This window comes from Paralichthys olivaceus, chromosome 7, assembly GCF_024713975.1.
Source record: "Paralichthys olivaceus isolate ysfri-2021 chromosome 7, ASM2471397v2, whole genome shotgun sequence".
Taxonomy (NCBI): domain Eukaryota; kingdom Metazoa; phylum Chordata; class Actinopteri; order Pleuronectiformes; family Paralichthyidae; genus Paralichthys; species Paralichthys olivaceus.
In genome coordinates, this window is record NC_091099.1 from 11,398,621 (window position 1) to 11,417,399 (window position 18,779).

At 44.1% G+C, this 18,779-nt stretch overlaps 1 protein-coding gene across 10 annotated transcripts in view; it reads left to right on the top strand.

Annotated features, from left to right (window-relative positions):
• Positions 1 to 18,779, top strand: part of frmd4a (FERM domain containing 4A) — an 84,847-nt gene that overhangs the window by 13,599 nt on the left and 52,469 nt on the right. For 2 of the 10 annotated variants that reach the window (XM_069529238.1, XM_069529234.1), the window contains exon 1: positions 18,186 to 18,777. The exons of 2 other annotated variants lie outside the window; for them this stretch is intronic. In XM_069529238.1, the coding sequence (XP_069385339.1) occupies positions 18,610 to 18,777 (168 nt within the window). In that variant the 5' untranslated portion in view covers positions 18,186 to 18,609. Of the gene's footprint in view, positions 1 to 1,642; positions 2,193 to 8,916; positions 9,409 to 18,177; positions 18,778 to 18,779 lie in introns of those variants that run through there. 6 more of the 10 variants (XM_069529240.1, XM_020079241.2, XM_069529239.1 and 3 more) reach the window with 6 other exon arrangements.

The window sequence follows — 18,779 nt, forward strand, 5'->3', positions numbered from 1 at the left end:
ATCACAGCCGTGCAATAGACTTGGTCGCACCCCGCTGCTCCTGACCACGGAGTTGATGCGAGGGCTGATGAGTGGCTGTTCTTGTCGACCTCACACAGAAGAAAAGGTCAAAGGACAAAGGTCATTGGCTCTCTGGGTCTGTGTGGCTTTGGAAGAGAGCAGGATGAGGACAGGGGGGAGAGATGAGATTGAATGGGACGTCTATGAGGCAGAGAGAGAAAAATGAAGCAAGAAGAGATAGAAATGAGGTAAACTGTTACATGAGACATGTAAGCCAAAGAAGTGAAGGGGTTTGATTTGAAGAGAAAGGAGGAGAGATAACTATCAGATAAGGTCGTCAGCGTCATAGAGTTGCATAAAAATCCATTGGTACAAGGAGAACATTGTATTCTTATGTATTCTTAACTTAATGGAATCTGTCATTAGTAACAAACTTGTTAACTGCAATTCCTAAGTTTATGATGCAGGTTTTGTGTTTCAGACATAGCATCATCTCTGTGACATCATCAGGGACATTCTCTCAGACCTGATAAAACTCCTCCTGAGCCACAGACGACATCATACAGCTGTTTTCACAGGCTGGGTGGTACTGTACATGCCGACTGTCTGACCTTCATGTGTGAAATTGGTGGAATGCCTCTTTAAGAAAGAATGTGGTTCTATCACTACAGAGCCTGTTCTTACTCTGCATCTTATGTGACTGGTAGACGTGGAATAAAACAACCCTGGATCTGTGGGGGGACTGGCTTTGAACGAACCACCTTACTTTAGAGAAAACTCATTCTCAGATCTTCTGCCATTAACTAAGATTCTTATGCACACATAAACATAGTCTCCCTCTTTACAGCTTGTTACTACACAGTATAGTCATATCCTGTTTGGTGATACATCCCAATTAAACTCGCTTCCTCTGCTGTGTCTGACTCAGTCTCCCTCGTCCATTTCTCTGTGTCTGGTGAACTCAGAGACTAGTGGGGGTCGTTCCACCAGCGTTTGCCAGAAAAACAAAAACAACCCCTCTCCATGGCATCCAGTCAACATCCTTCGTCCCCCTGCTTCCCTTCTTTTCTTCCACTTTCCTTCCTCAGTCACTGAATCACTGCCCCACTTACTCCCTCCCACCCCTCTCCTTCCCAATCAGCCCTCTACCCCACACGCCCTGTCCTCTATCACCACCACCTACCCCTCCCTGTCACTGTTACATAAGCTTCCAGTCATCCATCCAGGCCATATCGCTGTTTATTTCCCCTTGTGTGTCTATGGGAGCCTCAGCAACCCAGGGCCGACCCTTAATGAGGCCGCTACAAAGGCCCATTGATGAGAGGCCCAGTGTGAGAGACGATGACCCCAGCCAAGAGCACCCAGAATTGGGCATCAGCTGCCCCGGGCTCTCCCTCCACACAAAGACGTCCACTGTGGACAGAGACCTGAAAGGGCACAGACGAAAGAGAGGGAGAAAAGAGAGAGGAAATATCCTGTTCAAACAACTTGGAGAATGTGAGATAGAAACATGTAAAAAAAAAAATGAAACAGAGGCATGAGCGCATCACGTATTATTCGCTCCCAACAAGCCTTATGCTTCCTCCTCCTCCTCTTCTTCTGTGCTTCCACTCACAGGCAGTTGTCAGTGTCTTCATCTCTTCCATGGATCATAACTCAGATCTGATCAAGAGACTGCGAGGCTGGGGTCTGTCACAAATTCTCATCAGTATAGGCACAGGACACCCTGAGGAGCAAGTGAAGCCCTTTGAGGGGACCCCGCACTCCTTATTTGGAAACATTTGGAGCACTGATCAGAATCCAGAAGGTTTTGGGAGCCAAGTTTAGTGGAGATATTGTTTATTTATCAGACTTGGACTTTGGGAAGCTGCACGGGATGGAGAATGAAAGGAGACTGTGGACAAATTAGACTGGACTGGCATGGCATGGTTCGTTGGAAAATTGAATATCAAAAGACTGACATGGCTGAACTACTCCCTTAAAGTCGTCTGTCAATATTCCATAATAACACAAAATCAGAGAGAAGGGGAAACCGGCTGGAAAACCAGAGTCTGGGTCCTGATTGAGAATTGTGTCGAAAAACCTAAAGTCTTATTCGTCTGAGTTATTTCGGGATCAGCTGAACGATGACTCTCGCGGCTCGACTCGAGGACCTAGAGGTCACCATGGAACACATGCTCATGGATGTTTTTGTAAGTTTGCCCGCTCGTTCTTTTGTTCAGTTTCACTTTTTAACCCACTTATCTGCCATTTAACTGAAGCGCTTCAGTCACCCCTCTTCTCCCAGTTGTGACCTCTCCAGTGCATAATTGCAGTTGTAGACCAGAGGCAGACATATGTTCGTGCCTCTGTCCAGATGCTCTCATTAATTGGCAGAGGAAATAAATTTGCTGATTAAACACAAACTGGGAGAGAGAGAGAGAGAGAGATTCAGCAAATAAACTGTCAGACCAGGAATCTAACCTGGACTCCTCAGCGCAGGGTTAGACCACTGAGTACAGACTTTAGGAGCTGTCATCCAACTAACTTCAAAGTATTAAATCTATATGCATGGGCTTACACTTCTACTTTCTGTGTTCTACAGCTTTCACATTTATTTGCACGTATAGGCCTGAATCTTTTAACGGGGAGTGCATGAAATCTCCCAAGTAAAGGAAGTGAGTATTGACGAAGGGGAAATAATGGAAGAAAGAGGAATGAAACAAGAAGGAAAGTGTGATGGCTGTGATCGAGGTATATTACTCAGGCTGCTGCGGTTTACAAAGCATTCTGGGATGAAAAGTCGCTCACACATACACACATGCACACTTGCTTGGCATACACAAGCACGCACTCACACACATTTGACTACAAAAACATATGAAGGCAAATACGATTCATCTCTCTGCAGACATACACGCGTTGTAAATGCAACAACAGAATCCCTGGTTGCCTCGATTCGCCGGCTGCTGTAATGAGTTTGGTTGTTAAGCTGCTGTTTTGCTTTAACATTGTTTACAGGCTCAGGCATCTGTTGGGTAGAGCAGTAATCTGTCCTTTTCCCTGAGACATTGTGTGATTCCAGTATCAGCACTCGTTCCGCTGCTGCAGGGCGACAGCGTCACTGAAATGTGCAGAGATTCACTGCCCGAACCCGATTTTGGTCATTTTCTATACTTTCAATCGACGATTTACCACCAAAGTAGTTAGCATTAGCGTTTATGGCCAGATCAGGATTTGGTTTATTTATGTACTTCATGGGGGGTTGAAAAATGGACGTCACGAAAATGCTTCCTTCCTTTATGCTTCCTCTTAGCATCCTAATGAGGCTGCTTATTTATTTATTTCTCTAATTGCTGGAAGAGGCTGGGAAACGGAGGGTTATCTGGCCACTTTGCATACCTAAATGAGAAATATTCAAATTGGCCCGCACCCTCTCCAGTCTGGTTGCTTACTGAGCTTGCATATGTGGTGCATGTGTACTTCTACATTCACACACACACAGCTGTTTGGACATGCAGATGTGAGCTAAGAAGAATCTATTTCAGTAAACCGTCAAATAAAGGCTGGATGATTAAATACATGGGAAGCCTTACCAGCAGTAGATGTTTGTCGTGCACCAGGCGTCTTACACTACTGAAAATATTGTGTCAGAGAGCGTCAAAGCACAAGACTAATACAATATACAATATACTAACCTTCTGTGTAGAGTGTGCGTACTGTGCGTTTGTGCAAATTAACTCAGCTAAGCACAGAGGCTGGGGTCATTATAATACAATCATGACTGCACTTCTTCATCCTCGAGTAAAAATGGACCTCTGGAGCCCTTCCTGTGCTTCTCATTGGCTGGGAGCATGCGGCTTGAGTGCACAGCTATATTCAAGGACGCAGCGCTATTTTCATTAGCACGGCAATGCATATAAATGATTCAGAAAAGCCGAGAGGATCCGAGGCTGTGAACTTTCTTTGCAACCTCTTGTATTGCTGAGAAAAGGAGGTCACTGTTTTGTTGCCGTATTTGCTCTGCAGGAAGCTGAATCATTCGTTGTTGCTCTTTCATGTCAACACCTTTATTTATCTTCTGCATTCAAGATGATATCAGCTTACTGACAGACTAAAATTCAGAAAGAAATCCAAAAAGTCATCTAAAGACTTCAAGAAACAATGCACTGCTTTTAAAAAGAGAAAATCATGTCTTTTCATTTACAAGGCAAAATACCAAATCACTGACAGTCATTCATTTCACTGAATATCTTGATTTCCTTGCCCTTTTCATCTTCTGATTAGATTTTTTTTTTCTAGCTGCTGAAAAATGTGTTTTATCAGCTCCTGGCAAAGCTGCTGTGTATTGTGTTGCTGGTCCACTGCAGTATAAGGACACAGAGAGAGAGAGAGAGAGAGATGGCAGCCTCTCTTTTCAGAGGAAGCCTCAGAGTCTTGCACAAAGGCTGACAGTCACATCAGGAAATGAAGCGGCGTGATTAAAAATGCATTCAATCCTTGTGTAGTTTAATTGAATCTCCTCCTCTTACTCCCCACAAATCGCCTCCCCCACTAACTCCCCCCCAACACAATCCTCTCTCGCCCCAAACATCCTCATGCCTTCCACCATTCTGGCCCGGAGGCAGAGCTAAAAATCCCTTCTCTCCTCACTCCTGTTCCTCCCAGATCCCTCCTTTTTTTCCCGCCCTCCTCCATCCCCCCCTCGTCTCCTCTGAGAGGGGACCTCAGCCGGATGTGATTGTTTCCATCACAGCTGCACTGCACTGCTCCGCTTTGCTCTTTTCTCCTCAGAGCCATCTCCTCTCTTTGCAGCAGACATGAAGCACTAGAGTTCATATCTTTGGGAGTGAGGGTCTCTCACAAAGGGTCTGCGGTTTCTGCCAGCATTCATTCATTCTGCCAGGAGCACAAACAGTGACGCACAATACCACGAGCTCGTGCTTTCTCCACAGTGAGGACTGTATCACGACATTGTACAGTGTGTGTGTGTTTGTCTGCTGTTCTCTTTGAATTGTGTTAGTGTAGATGTGCCGGTTCAGATAGAGGCTATTCACTGGGTTTATTATGTGTGACCATTCTTTTATGTAATGGGTATGTCTTCTACCCAGTGACAAACATTGTCAGTTATAGTAAACTGAGCTCCTCTGTCTCCTCTCATCTTTGTCTCTCTCCTCTTCTACCCCTCTTAGTCTTTTGCTCTGCCTCTCTCTCCATCTATCAGTACTGATCCTGTTTACGTTAATCAGATCATGGTATTGATCAGAATGAAGCGTTGAAGCAGTGTCAAGTTGTCTCAGGGCCGGTGCTTGAAAATGGAGAGATTTCAAAGCAATGTCTCTGCAACCTGACCCTTAAATAGAATCAAGAAGGTGATATGTTTGTTTTTCTTAGGGTGAACAAATCGAGTGGACAGACACCAGCAACGGTTAGTCCACCTCTCAGTACTTCACAACTTTACTGTCATAGTAGATATCACTCCCTAAATTATGATTTGATCCCTAAGTTATTTCCTGGGATAATGGTGAAACTGTGAAAAAATGCCCTATTTCACTATATTAAAGAAAGTGGGGCGAAAAAAACCCAAATGTATTAGTTCTCATGTCCTGTCCTTCCACCAAGTTTTTTTGCATAATCTCGATGACAAACAAACACACCAATCAAAACATAGTTTGGCAGAGGTAATCAAAAAACGGACAAATATAGAACAGACTAAAACATAAAACACACATTAATTCACAAACAAATTTAAATAAACTAGCATTGAAGTGTTTCTCAGTTTATGCCCTATTCTTTCTGTGTGAAGAATCATCCAAATAAGTGGATTATCAAACACTATATCCAATTTTCATGTCTATAAACTGATAAGCTATTATCATTCAGCCTTTAGTTTCCATCGTGAGCAGGATCCAGAATCTGCTGGTCCAGCACACTCTGAGCTTTTCCAGTAGACTTGGGTGAATAATTTAAAAGCCTTGAATGCTATTCATTGGGCCAAATTGCATATCTCGCAGCCTATTCAAGTCTGCCTCCACTCTCATAATAGACGCCTGATCGTCCCATTGGAATGATATATTCTAATTCTATTAAGGCATCGATGGCTGTATAATAGCTGCTCATGAGTCTGGTTGTGAACCCAGACAAAGACACAGTTATCTTTTAGAACAATGTCTCCTCAACTTATCGAGGTTATAAACACAACACATTCAAAGTGATTTTTCAGTCTAGTTACATTCCAATGGCTGAAATGTTTAATCGTAGTGAAACACACACACACACACAAAGTCACCTCACAGCAGGTTGAGCAGATGTTGTGCCGAGCGACACGGTTTGACCAGGACAACCTGTCCCAGACTTCCACCAAATCTCCCCAAAATACAAATATGGCCTAGTTTTCACAGTGAGTCACATAAATGTCTGCATTTCCTCAAAATCCCACAGGCGATCTGTTACCTCACTGAGCATGTAGACGTTTTTTTTTCTCCCAGGCCTTCTTACGTAGGCACTGCTGAGGGGAGGGTAATTGAAGTGGATGCTCCCCTGTGGAGAAGCCATTATGATTGGTTCTGGCCTGATGAAGGAGGCCCCTGCTTTCTGCTCCTCTTGCTCTCAGGAGGTAGAGGAAGACATCACCAGCATATACACTCAGAGGCACAGAAGCGTACACTGAGAAATGAATTTAATTAAGCTATCATGGTTGTATTGTTTATTCCGATATGACTGTTTGTGTGTGTTTCCTGTGCTGTAACGCAACCCTCTGTAATTTGCAGAGTCCTAAAACGTAAACATTCAAGCCCACTCCCTCGCTGGCTGCACGGGTTGGGTCCAGCTAGAGGGTATTTCCATAAACACACCCACCCACACACACAAACACACACACACACAGACATACATACATACATACAAACACAGCGAGGAGCAGGACCATAGGGATGAGTCAGAGAGCCGTGGGCAGAGACTGGCTGGGTTATCAGTGTAAATTAATGTGTAACAATGCCAGGATTCTACTCCTGTGAATCACTGCATCTTATTATTAAAACTACAAACAGAGGCAGACACACACACACACACACACATTCGAACACACACATTCGCTGATTTAAAACCTGGGTAATCAACTAGCTTTGTTTGTGCATCCTCATAACCATCTCTTATAAGCAGTTAGTGATCATCTTCCTTTCTTTCCTTCGTTTTTTCAGTCTCTCTCTGCTGTTTTTAAATGTTTTAATAGCTATTAGTTCAATTTGAGGACACTCATTCTGAACTATGCAGCTTTTTTTCCTGATTTGTTTTATATTTTCTCGTGTTGAGTTCAGTTTTTTATTTCACATATTTTCATTACCAAGTGTAAATCCCATTTCCCTTCATATCTGCATGCGCGTTGACTGAAATGGGTCATTGTGCATCCAGCCCGAGGCATCAAGAATAGTAACATGTTGTTTTTTTCTTTTATTTATTTCTTATTTTATCCCTCCCTGTCAAGAGGAGGGCTTATCACCTCGCAGGATTTGAAGGAGTGGAATTTAAAAAATCTTTAAAGGAGAAAACATGAGCTGCGGAGGAGAACAGACGAACACAAACCGCACTTAAACTGTTCAATTAGGAGAGTGTGCTGCCATGTCCCTGTCAAGGTGTCACACGAAATCCTTATTAGAACAGCAAGGTTTTGTCTCCTGAATCAGCGGCGGTTAATCTCTGCCATCTCAATCTGAATTAACATGAAACACGCTCACAATGCAAATAGTGAGAAATGAGTAGAGTCTTTTGGTTTAATTTTTCAGTTCCTTCAGTATGTCATCTATACAAGCAGCATGTCTGCAGACGCTTATAAAAAGCCCTCTGATATTTCTCATGTAGGCCATACACTGATGTGGGCCAGGGTATTGAATAAATAATGTTTACTGGGGATTACCTCTGCAGATGATTTTCTCCTGTATGCTTGTCGCTTGGTTTTAGCACAGTGTGTGCCTGTATATGCGTGTGTGTGTGTGTGTGTGAATGTGTATTTGTGACACAAACAGTAACATGTCACTAAAGCTGTCAGGGGTCTTTGCTTTAAGAAATGGTATGGGGGAATGGAAAGGGGGCTTGTTTGGTTGCTCATTTTGACTGGTGGCTTTAATCTCATTTTACACCCTTATGACCCAGCATCAAATCACCTCATAACTATGATACATGAGCTAAATCTTCCTGGTTATAATCCAGAGCTGCTGGCTTTACAACAGCCACCAGGATGTTCACTGTTATACAGTATACATGAACCGGCTGCACATGTGTGCATATGTGCATATGTGCATAGACATCTGCCTGCATGTCTGCCTGTGTGTTGATCCACTTTAGTTAATCAGCTGACAGTTCAGTATTGATGTGCAGAGGCAAACAGAGCTCAGCGGTGAGTGATGACGAGAATATGACAGTAAGTCACTATGGTGCAGCTGTAACTCATGGGTCCAATAGCTTTAATGGACATGTGAAGACCACCATGGTGGCTACAGAGGACTGACTCAGCTCTGTGGCTGCAGCCCGAACCTCCACTGTACTGTAAAAAATGTCTTGACTTTTCTGCATTGAAGTGATAGGATGATCTATATCTGCATGCATGAGCAGTGTGTGCGTTGCAAGGATGCATGCTTGTGAGTGTGTAAACTCTCTTTGTGTCCTATTCCAGACAAGTGCAGGGAGAGAAAGCTGGATGTGGGATTTCAAAGATAATCTCCCTACCAGATGGCAAAACATCCCATATTCCTTTTGAGGTTCCCCACGTGATCCCCTGTAAGAGGGAGTGTGCTTGTGTGTGTGCGTGTATGGGGGGGTGCTCAGACACAATTATTATTGGATCACGTGACACGAGTGCGTATGCTAATAACAGCCGTAACGTCACATTAATCCAGTGACCTGGTTAAGCCCCCAACTGAAGGAAGTGAGTGTGAGCGGTGAGGAGGGGGAGCTGCCACAGAGCTGGAGTGGAGGGAGGAAAGACAAAGCGCGCTCCCTCTCTCTCCCTCCCTCTCTATCTCTCACACACACACTCACACACACACACTCATTCACCTCCCGAGCGGCAGAGTGGAGCGTCTCTGAGCGGAGCAGCATGGGCAGTGTTCTCACACAGAGGGGAACAGAAGCAGGAATAGGCACATAGGAGCAGTTGTGTGGCTTCTGCACACACGCACACACACATACACACCACACAGGCTTCTTTCCACACATACGCACCCACGCTAAAGCTTGCGTGAACCCCCGGCAGCCAGGCTGGACGGGACGGCGAGGACACCCACTTCACACACCCGCACACATGCTCACACACCCACGGAGACACGCACTCTGGAGCGCACTATGGGGGTCCAAGGCGCAGTGACACCGGGGAGGACCCGCCGGCTGATGCTCAAGCTGCCGGTGGGGACTCTGCGGAGGAACAGTGGAGAGAGGGTAAGACTTCTTCCCTTCTTCCCTGAAATTCCTCTTCCTCACTCCTCTCTCTCTCTCCCTCTTCGCTGGAAGTCTTGCTGTTTCTCTGTGTGTGAGTGGGATTTAAAATAAAAAAGGTTCTCAGCTAATCCAGGGGACGGTATTAGGTTTGAGTTGGTGAAAGGCAAGTCAAGAGCAAAGCTTTTAATCTCTACAGTGGACAATGACAGTCGAAGTCTGCCAGTCCTCCCAGTCTCTGTCACTGCTAATGTATTCCACTGCTGTCCTGCAGCTCTCAAGGTTACAGGGGAAGTCTTGCTGCATGTGGGAGAGCTGTCTTTGGGAGCAGCTTGTTTGCCTGTCAGTGTCAAAGCACCTCACCAGACTTGAGACATTAGTTGACTTCCTGGTATCAAGCAAAGCTGCTCATAGTCTTCTCCTCCAGCTTTTCTTTTCAGGGTTGGACCCATGTCCTATGGCCGGAGCTTTGTGGAAATCAGCTTGTGTGGCGGGGCATCGGGAGCCTCAGTGTTTATGTTTTTCAGTCAATGTAGGTGGGTGTGGGCAGAGGACAGTAGATAATAGTTTCCATGCAAAGATTAGACATGGAATGTGAGTTTCAGAGTTAACCTTTATGTCTCTGTAAAGACGAGACAGGCTCGAACCTGCCAGGTGATTCATGTGTTGTGCTGCTCAGAAAAGTTGTTTACACCAGGAGAAAACTGCATGTGTGTGCAAAGCGAACGCACGCAAGAGATGAGAGTGTGTGTGTTTGTGATTCCCCCATTCTCTTCATGTTGTAAAAACACTGCGGTTAAGTGGATCAAACTTCAATGCAGTGTGTGTTCAGGTGATGAGTAACTCAGACTTAGAGCTCATCCAATCTGCTTTTCATGAAGAAAAAAACCCTGATGCTCATAGAATCATAATAAAACTAATTTCATCTGGCTTTTCATTTCCTCCTGATGTGATGTGACTTCAGTTTTAATTAACGCACCTCTTTGAGCGAACGTGACTTCTAAACGCCACAAGCTCTTCAGGCGCTTTGTAGTTCTTCTCTCTTTGATTGAACGTGCGCGCAGAGGGTACATGCAAAGCACAAACATGCTTTGCTCATGCTATTGTAAATTACACAGCATGGCTACTGTACATTAGATGAAACAGCTTTCACTTTAATAAGCTCAGACGTAGATATTCCCACCCTGCAGCTTCTACACAAATAACTGTGATGAGCTTCATGTCTCTGTGCACGTAAATACATAAAACACAACGTTATTCCTTTGCAGAGGAAGAAGAACAAGTCATCTCACATAAGAGAATTGAAGTGAAGTCGAATCTTAGAGGCTGTTAAGTCAGAAGTTGTCCTGAACTGATTTCAGGACTCGCTTTTCAAAAACTTCAGGATGGTCTGTAATTTTTTTCAGTGGAGGGTAAATTGATTAACTGAGGTCTAATGTTATCTGGCTGGATGTAGTAATAGTGCTTGATTGGAAGAAACTATTCACTATCCTTAGGAGAGAAGTAATTGCTACCAGTTGATTGGCTGGTGCCCACCCATGCACATACACACACACGCACACACACATTCAAATCGCTAGGTTTTGTCACGCAGGAAAGGAGGGAGGCCTCTCTCTCCTGATTGCGCTCTGCCTCCCATTTTTCTTGCAGCCAGCTGTGTGCAGACAGACTGAAGGGGGATTACTTGTTGTGATTTACATACACTCACTCATTCATATTACTGTTGCATTGTGCTGGGGGAAAAATGACTGAATGGTTGCATGTGCATCAGCTTGCCTGTGTGTGGGCAGTGACTGCATCATGTTTTCTAAACGGTTGTCTATCGGACCATAAATCGACAAAGACGTCTCAGAAACGGAATTTAAATCATCAGAGTGTCGGACCGACTCTCCTCGGTGATGGCAGGTGAACAAAGCTGAGTGGTCTACTGGTTTGTTCCCCTGAGGCTTTTATAAAAGGTAGACTGTCTGTTGCGTTATGACTTTACCCTCCAATGTCCTTTGCAAAGCTCTGAAATACTTTCACTTCTACACACAGCTGCAGCTTTGTCCTGCTCTGACATGTCGTGTTAGATAACGTATTGTGTTATCATCCAGTCTCCGCCTTATGTAACTGCGTGAGCTGCATACAGCCACAAACATACAGGAGAAAATATTGACAAAATCTGTATTTATATGCAGCTGACTGAGCGGAGGGGAAGGCTGTAGTGGAGAAGTTTACTGCTGATCCTGTTCAAATTATTTTTTAGTTTTTTTTAACGCCCTTCGGCATTTCCTAGAGAACACGCAGAGGTCGACGCACATCCCCACTGACTTTCCTCTAAAAACCATTAGCAATAAGCAATTTGTTTGAAACATATTTTAACCACGGATCCTCCAGATTGCTTTCCCACCACCTCATCTGTGCCCTGTCACATAACTAATGCAGATGAATTGTCTCATGTCTGTGTCAGAAGTTTTCTGATGGATGTGAGGTTCCTATCACGGTTAATTGAGTAATATCTACAGGGAGAACACAGCAATCCTTGTTCATGGTCGACAGCGATTAATAAAACATGCATTGTTAACCACAGAACAATAAAAGACGAGACAAACTTGGTTTCTGGATGTTTTTTCCGACATCAATCGTTGTCTTTTCTCAACCTCAACTTCTCCCTCTACTCCTTGTTAGTGTGGTTCAGAAATCCCATTTTCATATCCAGACTTGTGTTCCTTCCCCCTCGTTCCCCCTTTTCTCTCCATCTTTCATCAAGTAAAAGTGGCCTTAATGAAAGCAGTGTAAGAGCTTGCAAAACTGGACCGATGGGTTTATATAGTGTATATGTTGACAGTGTGATATCATGAGGATGAATTACACAGTTGGTGTTGATGTTTTAAAAACAGATTTTTTATAGATTACATCTGTGAGCAGTCTGAATTAGGATTATCCTCCTCCTTTGTTATCCTGCTATCATGTTAAACTGCTCAGGTCTTTTCTGGTGAAATTAAGAACAAAAACTACAAACAAACAAAGCAACGACTGTGTGTGTGTGTGTGTTTGTGTTTGTGTTTGTGTGTTTAAGTCTTTGTGTTTGAGGGGTAAGTGTTAAACAGACGGAGAAAATACATTTCAGATTTTAGGAGGCTCAATCGCTCTCTGAGGAAACATGTTGTTGTCAGGGGCACCGCAGGGGAGCGAGGGCTTAAAGGTGGGAGGAGGGGGATCACTGTCAGAGAAGGAGAAGTTCACACACGCACACACACATATAGAGAAGCGTACAAAACACACATTCAGGAGCAGGACAGGAATGCAAACAGACAATAGCACGACTGTAATTTGCCACTATAGGCCTGAGAGCTGAATGCAGCCAGACGAGCGGTGAGGCAGGAATACTAATTGATCCTTGTTACCTTTAAACATCTTGTCTGCACCAATCACAGAGAAGGTCAGCACTGGACTCGGGCATTCTGCGGGTCAGCCTCTTGTTTCTCATCACACTGATCTAATTGCCTCGATATTAGAGTCAGGACTCATTTGTGCAGCTGTAAGGTTGACGTGGAAACACAAGGAACAACATTTAATACAAGTTTCTGTTTATTTTTTAAGCCAAATAGCTGTTTCTAGCATTCGAGCTCCACTCTGCCTCGCTACAATATTGATTCCCTGAGATCTCAACCTGCCCTCAGGACTGTAGGTGAGAGAGCTGTGGTCAGTCAGTCCAATTAGGGAGACAAAGAAGAGAAGGAGAGAGAAAGAGGGTAAGAAAGAAAGGAAGAGGTGGGAAAAACTGCAGCTAAAGGCTCCTGAAGGCCCCTGCACCACACCCTGCCTGGCATGAAAGGGGACCCCCCTTTTCTCCCCAAGGCAAGTCAAAGGGAAGAATGTTTTTGAGCGAGGGAGGCGGAGGGGAGACAGGGGAGACTCCAACCCCTCGCTCCACCTCCAGCTCTTTCATCACTCTCTGCTCTGATTTCATTTTTCTCCATCTTTTATTCTCCATCCAAAATCAACCGGCAGACGTACAGACACTAGGCACAGCTGTGTACGAGATTAAAGAATATCTGTACTGAGCTTAATCAAACAATCAGGAGATGATGATCGTCTACTGACTGTGAGCGAAGGCCGCAGCCACTGAGCTGCTCGTAATGTGTTTTCTCTATGGAGACAGTTTGCTAGCAGGGTAGCTATGGTGAGAGTGGACTCCTCTGTCCTTTGCCAAAACATCCTCAGTGTGTGTGTGTGTGTGTGTGTGTGTCTATCCTCCAGAGTGATTTCTTCATTATCTCTGCTCCTCCATTCTCAGAAATGGCTTCGCTGAATCATTTCGAGAAAGACTCAGAGACACAGAAGAGAGAATAAAGACAAGTGTGGGTTGATGGGAAGACTCTGAATTTCATCTCCCCTCAAAACAGGATGTGGAGACCCCCAAAATGTTTCCTGAAATATCCCCATTACAATCTGTGTCTTTTGTTAGAAAGAGATAACACAACTCAGTGTGAACGGAGGCGGTGTCTGTGACTCACTCATATGAAGGGGTTTATTCATAGTTCACAGTGTGTGTGTGTGGGTCTGTGTGTCTGTGTGTGTGTGTTTCCTGCTTTGACTGAATTAGGAGAATAAAAGGGAAAGTTGGGGAGAAAGAATATGTGTTAAGACTTTGCTGAAGTCTTCAGCATGCTGCTGAACTATATGTGTGTGTGTGTGTGTGTGGGCGTGTGTGGGTGTGCATGAGTGATAAAGAGAGACAGAGCGGGAATGGGTTAGAAAGAGAGAGAACCAGAGAGGCGCAGTCTCTTGTTTTCCCGTGGGTGTACTGCAGTAACACAGTAATCCTCATTAATATTTATCTGCCAGGCAAAGTGGAGAGAATGATTAGCTTGAGAGTATGCATGTGTGTGCACGTGTGTGTGTTTGTCAGTGCACATCTTGAGCGAACATCCTGTTGTGCGTGTGTGTGATATATTACAGCACATAACACATGAACTAGGTCAACTTTTATACTTAAGAGACTAAAAAGTCCTGATGCTTCAAAGCTTTTGTGTCGTCATGGGGGTTGTTTGTTGCGTGTGTGCACAGTAAACTGTATTTTCACTTTAATTATTCCACACACATATGACCGCAGGAAACTGAAGCTCGTGCCATGCACATATATACGTGCACTTGTAGAAGCTCCCTGTCTCCATCACTCTCTCGAGCCACTTTACGTTATGCTATTGATTTTCCTGCTTGCACCTCTAATACAATCACATTAAACTAGACTGATCAGAATTGAATTTCAGACTGGGTCTATACATGTGTGTCACTTATAATCTCAGTCTCAGGAATGCACAGTGACAGTGGTGTGTGCATGTGTTTCAAATGAGATTGTAAGAGCAGCTGTGAATTATACAGATTCACTGTCATCTAAATATGTACGTAAAAGTCGAGAAGAAGAGTACCCGTGTGTGAGTCTTGCACTTTCTGTTGTCTCGTTCACACAGCAGTCTAAGTGAATTTAAGTTGTGAACGTTCTTGTGAATTTGTAGTGTCTGTGACCCATTTCCCTCCACTGCTCTCCCTCCCTCTCTCTCTCCCTGACACAGCCTGCACTCTAGTATAACACGCCTCAGTGAAGATCAGAGCGCAGGAGCAGGATTGAGAGATAGGAAGAGATATGAGGGGAGATGAGCGAGAGATGAAAGGGAGAGAGAAATGGAAGCAGGAGAAAGTAAAGAGGGGTGGAAGAAGAAGGCTGAGACCAGGCGATGGAGGGGGAGAGATGAGCGTTTACTCCTGATTGTCCTAACTCCTGTCAAGCGTTAGATGACCCCAGGAATCGTGCAGTACAGATTTGACAGGGTGGCCTTAAAAAAGACTTCAATGTTACAAATAATGGACCCTGAAAAGAATCCATCTGTCTGAGGGCATTTTCACACCTGAAAGATTCATGTTTTGTTTACATTTGATCTGGTTAGTTTTAGTTTCATGTTGTGTAGGGAGCCGAATAGACTTTTGGCACATCCTGTCATCATTACCTACATGGACTGGTTCTACCTATACTTGATTTGTTTGTAGACGAGCATTTGTCTCATTATGGTACTACCACCAGCTAAATGAACGTCCTCATCATTCAAAAATATTGTCAATGGTCAATCTGCGATCTGTTTCTTTTCTTCTGTTGTTTTATTTTGTCTCCACTTCCTGCAAATGATCCAAAAGTCCAAACTATCCAAAACAAAAAATGTTTTCGCAGTGCAAACAAACCAAACCATGGTTCAGTGTGAGTCGGACCAGGACCGGCTCTTTTGGTCAGACTATATTTTGGTCTGTTGGTCTGGAGCAGGATTCGAGGCACATTTCACACATGCCATTTTGATTCAAACACAAACAAGGTAGTCATGAAATCGCCCCAAACTATAGATCAGATGTATCTTACATTTTTTGGAATGACTCCCCCAAAGGTCATCACGAAAATGTATCTGATACAGACCAAAAAAGAAATGTTAGCGCTGCGTCAAACTAATGTCTTTCTCACCAGCGTGTGATCCAGTTTGTGAACACTGGGAAATGCAAGTTTAGATGAGAACGATGAGTACTTGTGGTTAACGTCAGTTTCATGAAGTGCTGATGAAACAAACAGCTCTGTATCAAAGGTCTTTGGAACTTTGGACAATTTGGATCAAGGCGGTGGAATCTAAAGGACACAAATGTGTTTTACTTGGAACATGTATATTTTTACTTTTCAGTGGTATCAAAAAGGTCTTAACAAGTCTTACATTTAACTTGTTTACAGCTGTAGACACTCAGGTTTATTTTACAATCATCAAAATGTGGACGGATGTGTGTGTGTAGGAGAGGATAAAATAACACAGAGATTATCTCACTGTTTGGCTGTCGACTCCATCTGTCCATCTCAAAGCTGATTGTAAAACCCCAGCTACAGTGTCGTCTCCTCTCCTCCTCTTAACTGCTAGCCGACCAGCTGACACTCCGCCGTCGTCTGTTTACATCATGGGGTTTGCACGACCTTTCCCAGGATTCAGCAGGACACTGCAAACACATAGAATCATGGGAACGGTGCTCTGTCATACCTAACCTCCCGCCTTTTCCCCCTATTAGCACAACAAATATTTACACCCCCTCGTAAATTACAGTGGCTGAGACGTGAATGTCTCCAGCCTTCGAGTTCACCTCCAGCCAAACTCTGATTCATTTTGGAAAATTCTCACTATACAGGAATACCACACATTCCTCATGGGTTTCTCAAGGCATCAGTGAGAGCGCAACATGAGGCCCTGAGATAGAGGGGTGGGAAACTGGGACTCAAACTGTGGAATGAGCGATTGTGGAGCATGTGGTTGGTGAAATTAGGAGAAATTAAAAAGATGGGATTTAAGTGCATCATTGGGGATTAGGATTTTTTGGCAATGAACCATTCTGTAATCCTTTCAATTAGCCATCAGCCAAGCAAAACATATAGTGAAGTCAGAGAGAAAGAAATAGTAATATAGAAGGTGCTCACGCTGCCATAGTTCCAATAGTTACTATTTATTTAGTCTTTATTTAACTTTTTCAGTATATTTCAGTTGATTAATGAAATGGCAGAAACTTACTCAGGTTTGTGCTGACTCTCAGTAAAAACAAATGTGATAAGCATCATACAATGATTTGCAGTCACATGCGCACACACGTACACACACACACACAAACTCAGCAGGACATGATTGACCCTGTGCATCGATAAACCCCTCCATGCATCAGAGGGGGCTGCGATAGGCCATTTAATCCACTCATAGTCAGATTGGGTTTGGTTGCAGGGCAGAGAATTACTGTACAGTACAGAAATATTGAATTTATTATTGATCAAGGCTTTCTGAGGAAAATGGAAGGAAAGTGGAAAAAATGAATCAGCTCGGCTGCGGAAAAAAAAAACTCCATTAGCGCTTACATTTTTTTTTCAAATGTTAAGACTGATGTATGAGTGACCCAGAAAACCATGGGCAGTCTGCCAAAGGTAGAACAAGTATGTGTCTGTGTTTAGTTTCAGACAAGTTTTAACATTTATATTAAACATAACACATGATCATTGATCATTACAGCTGTATTGTTTCAGGAGGACTGTTAGCAGCCAGAGTTTATAACTGACTGGCACATATATACACATGAGCACTGTGGGCCTGGCACAGCTTGTACACGGAGGATGTATTGCCTCCATGTGGCCATTGTTGCAAATGGGTGTGTGTGTACAATAAGGTTCAAATAAAGAATTAAGTTTGATGTAATCATTTATATTTACATTCTTTCAGTGTTAAGTGTGCAGTTTGGTTGGTTTGAGTTGCAGATGGGTTGGATATTCTTTATTTGGGGGAAGAATTTGATAGGTCAGGTCAGGATAGTCCAGCCTGGGAAAAATGTTCAGTTCCTTTTTTAAAAGCATTCTGGCTCAAATCCCAGAGCTGTTAGAACATAGTAACATCAAGTCTTTAGAGACAGAATGTCAGCACTTTTCAGCTCACTGACTTTTTTAGTCTCTGTATGCATGAATGCACTTTATATTTGCGTTTGTTTTCAAAATGAACAAATACACACTCGAATCAGGTGTGTGAGACTGTTGGTAGCATCCTTCACTCTCTTGTAAAAGTGAGTTTTGTGTGTGTGTGTGTGTGTGTGTGTGTGTGTGTGTGTGTGTGAACTGCAGTATTAGAGTGCATATCGCTTTAAAAACAACTACCAGTCAGGGAGAATAAGAGGCCGGCTGCATTTCCTTAGTGGGAATGTTTGTGTTTGTAGCGCTGAGACCAAGGAACAGAGGGTGCATTGCTTCAGTGAGAAGGAAAGAGAGAGGAGAGAGGAAGAGTCAGCAGGGACCATTAGCTGTGTGGGACTGGGGCAGGAGGACGAGCAGGGTTTGACCTTGAGGAGGCATCAGTCTGTTGAGTTCCAGGGAGACTGAGAGGACAGAGAGGGACAGAGGAATGAGAGGAGAAAACCACAGGGTTATCCTCTCACTGTGGCTTACCTCTAGAGATGACCTAATTATTGTCTGTTGGCGCTAAGTGGTATCAAGAGGACCATAAAGGCTAATCATGTCTTCTCATTCCCTGCTGGGCCACTGTGGATTTTACCTGTAATGACTCACCTGTGCAGATAAAGGGTTTGCTAATGTGATGTCCCACTGATATCGACCCGTGCTGCTGTACATACCTCTGGAGGCGCGTCTCTTAAGAAAGAGAGCTCAGTGCCGTAATGGAGGCCGTGTTGTTGAGTCTAGACGAGGCCATCTGTACTCGGCAGGGTCTGCTGTGGACTCTCACCTCCACGGCCTTGCAACGCTTGCGTGTGCATGCCAGGAACTTTCCTGGACCCCTGCACCTATTACACACGAACAGGTGTGTGCCAAGGCCACTCTACCAGGT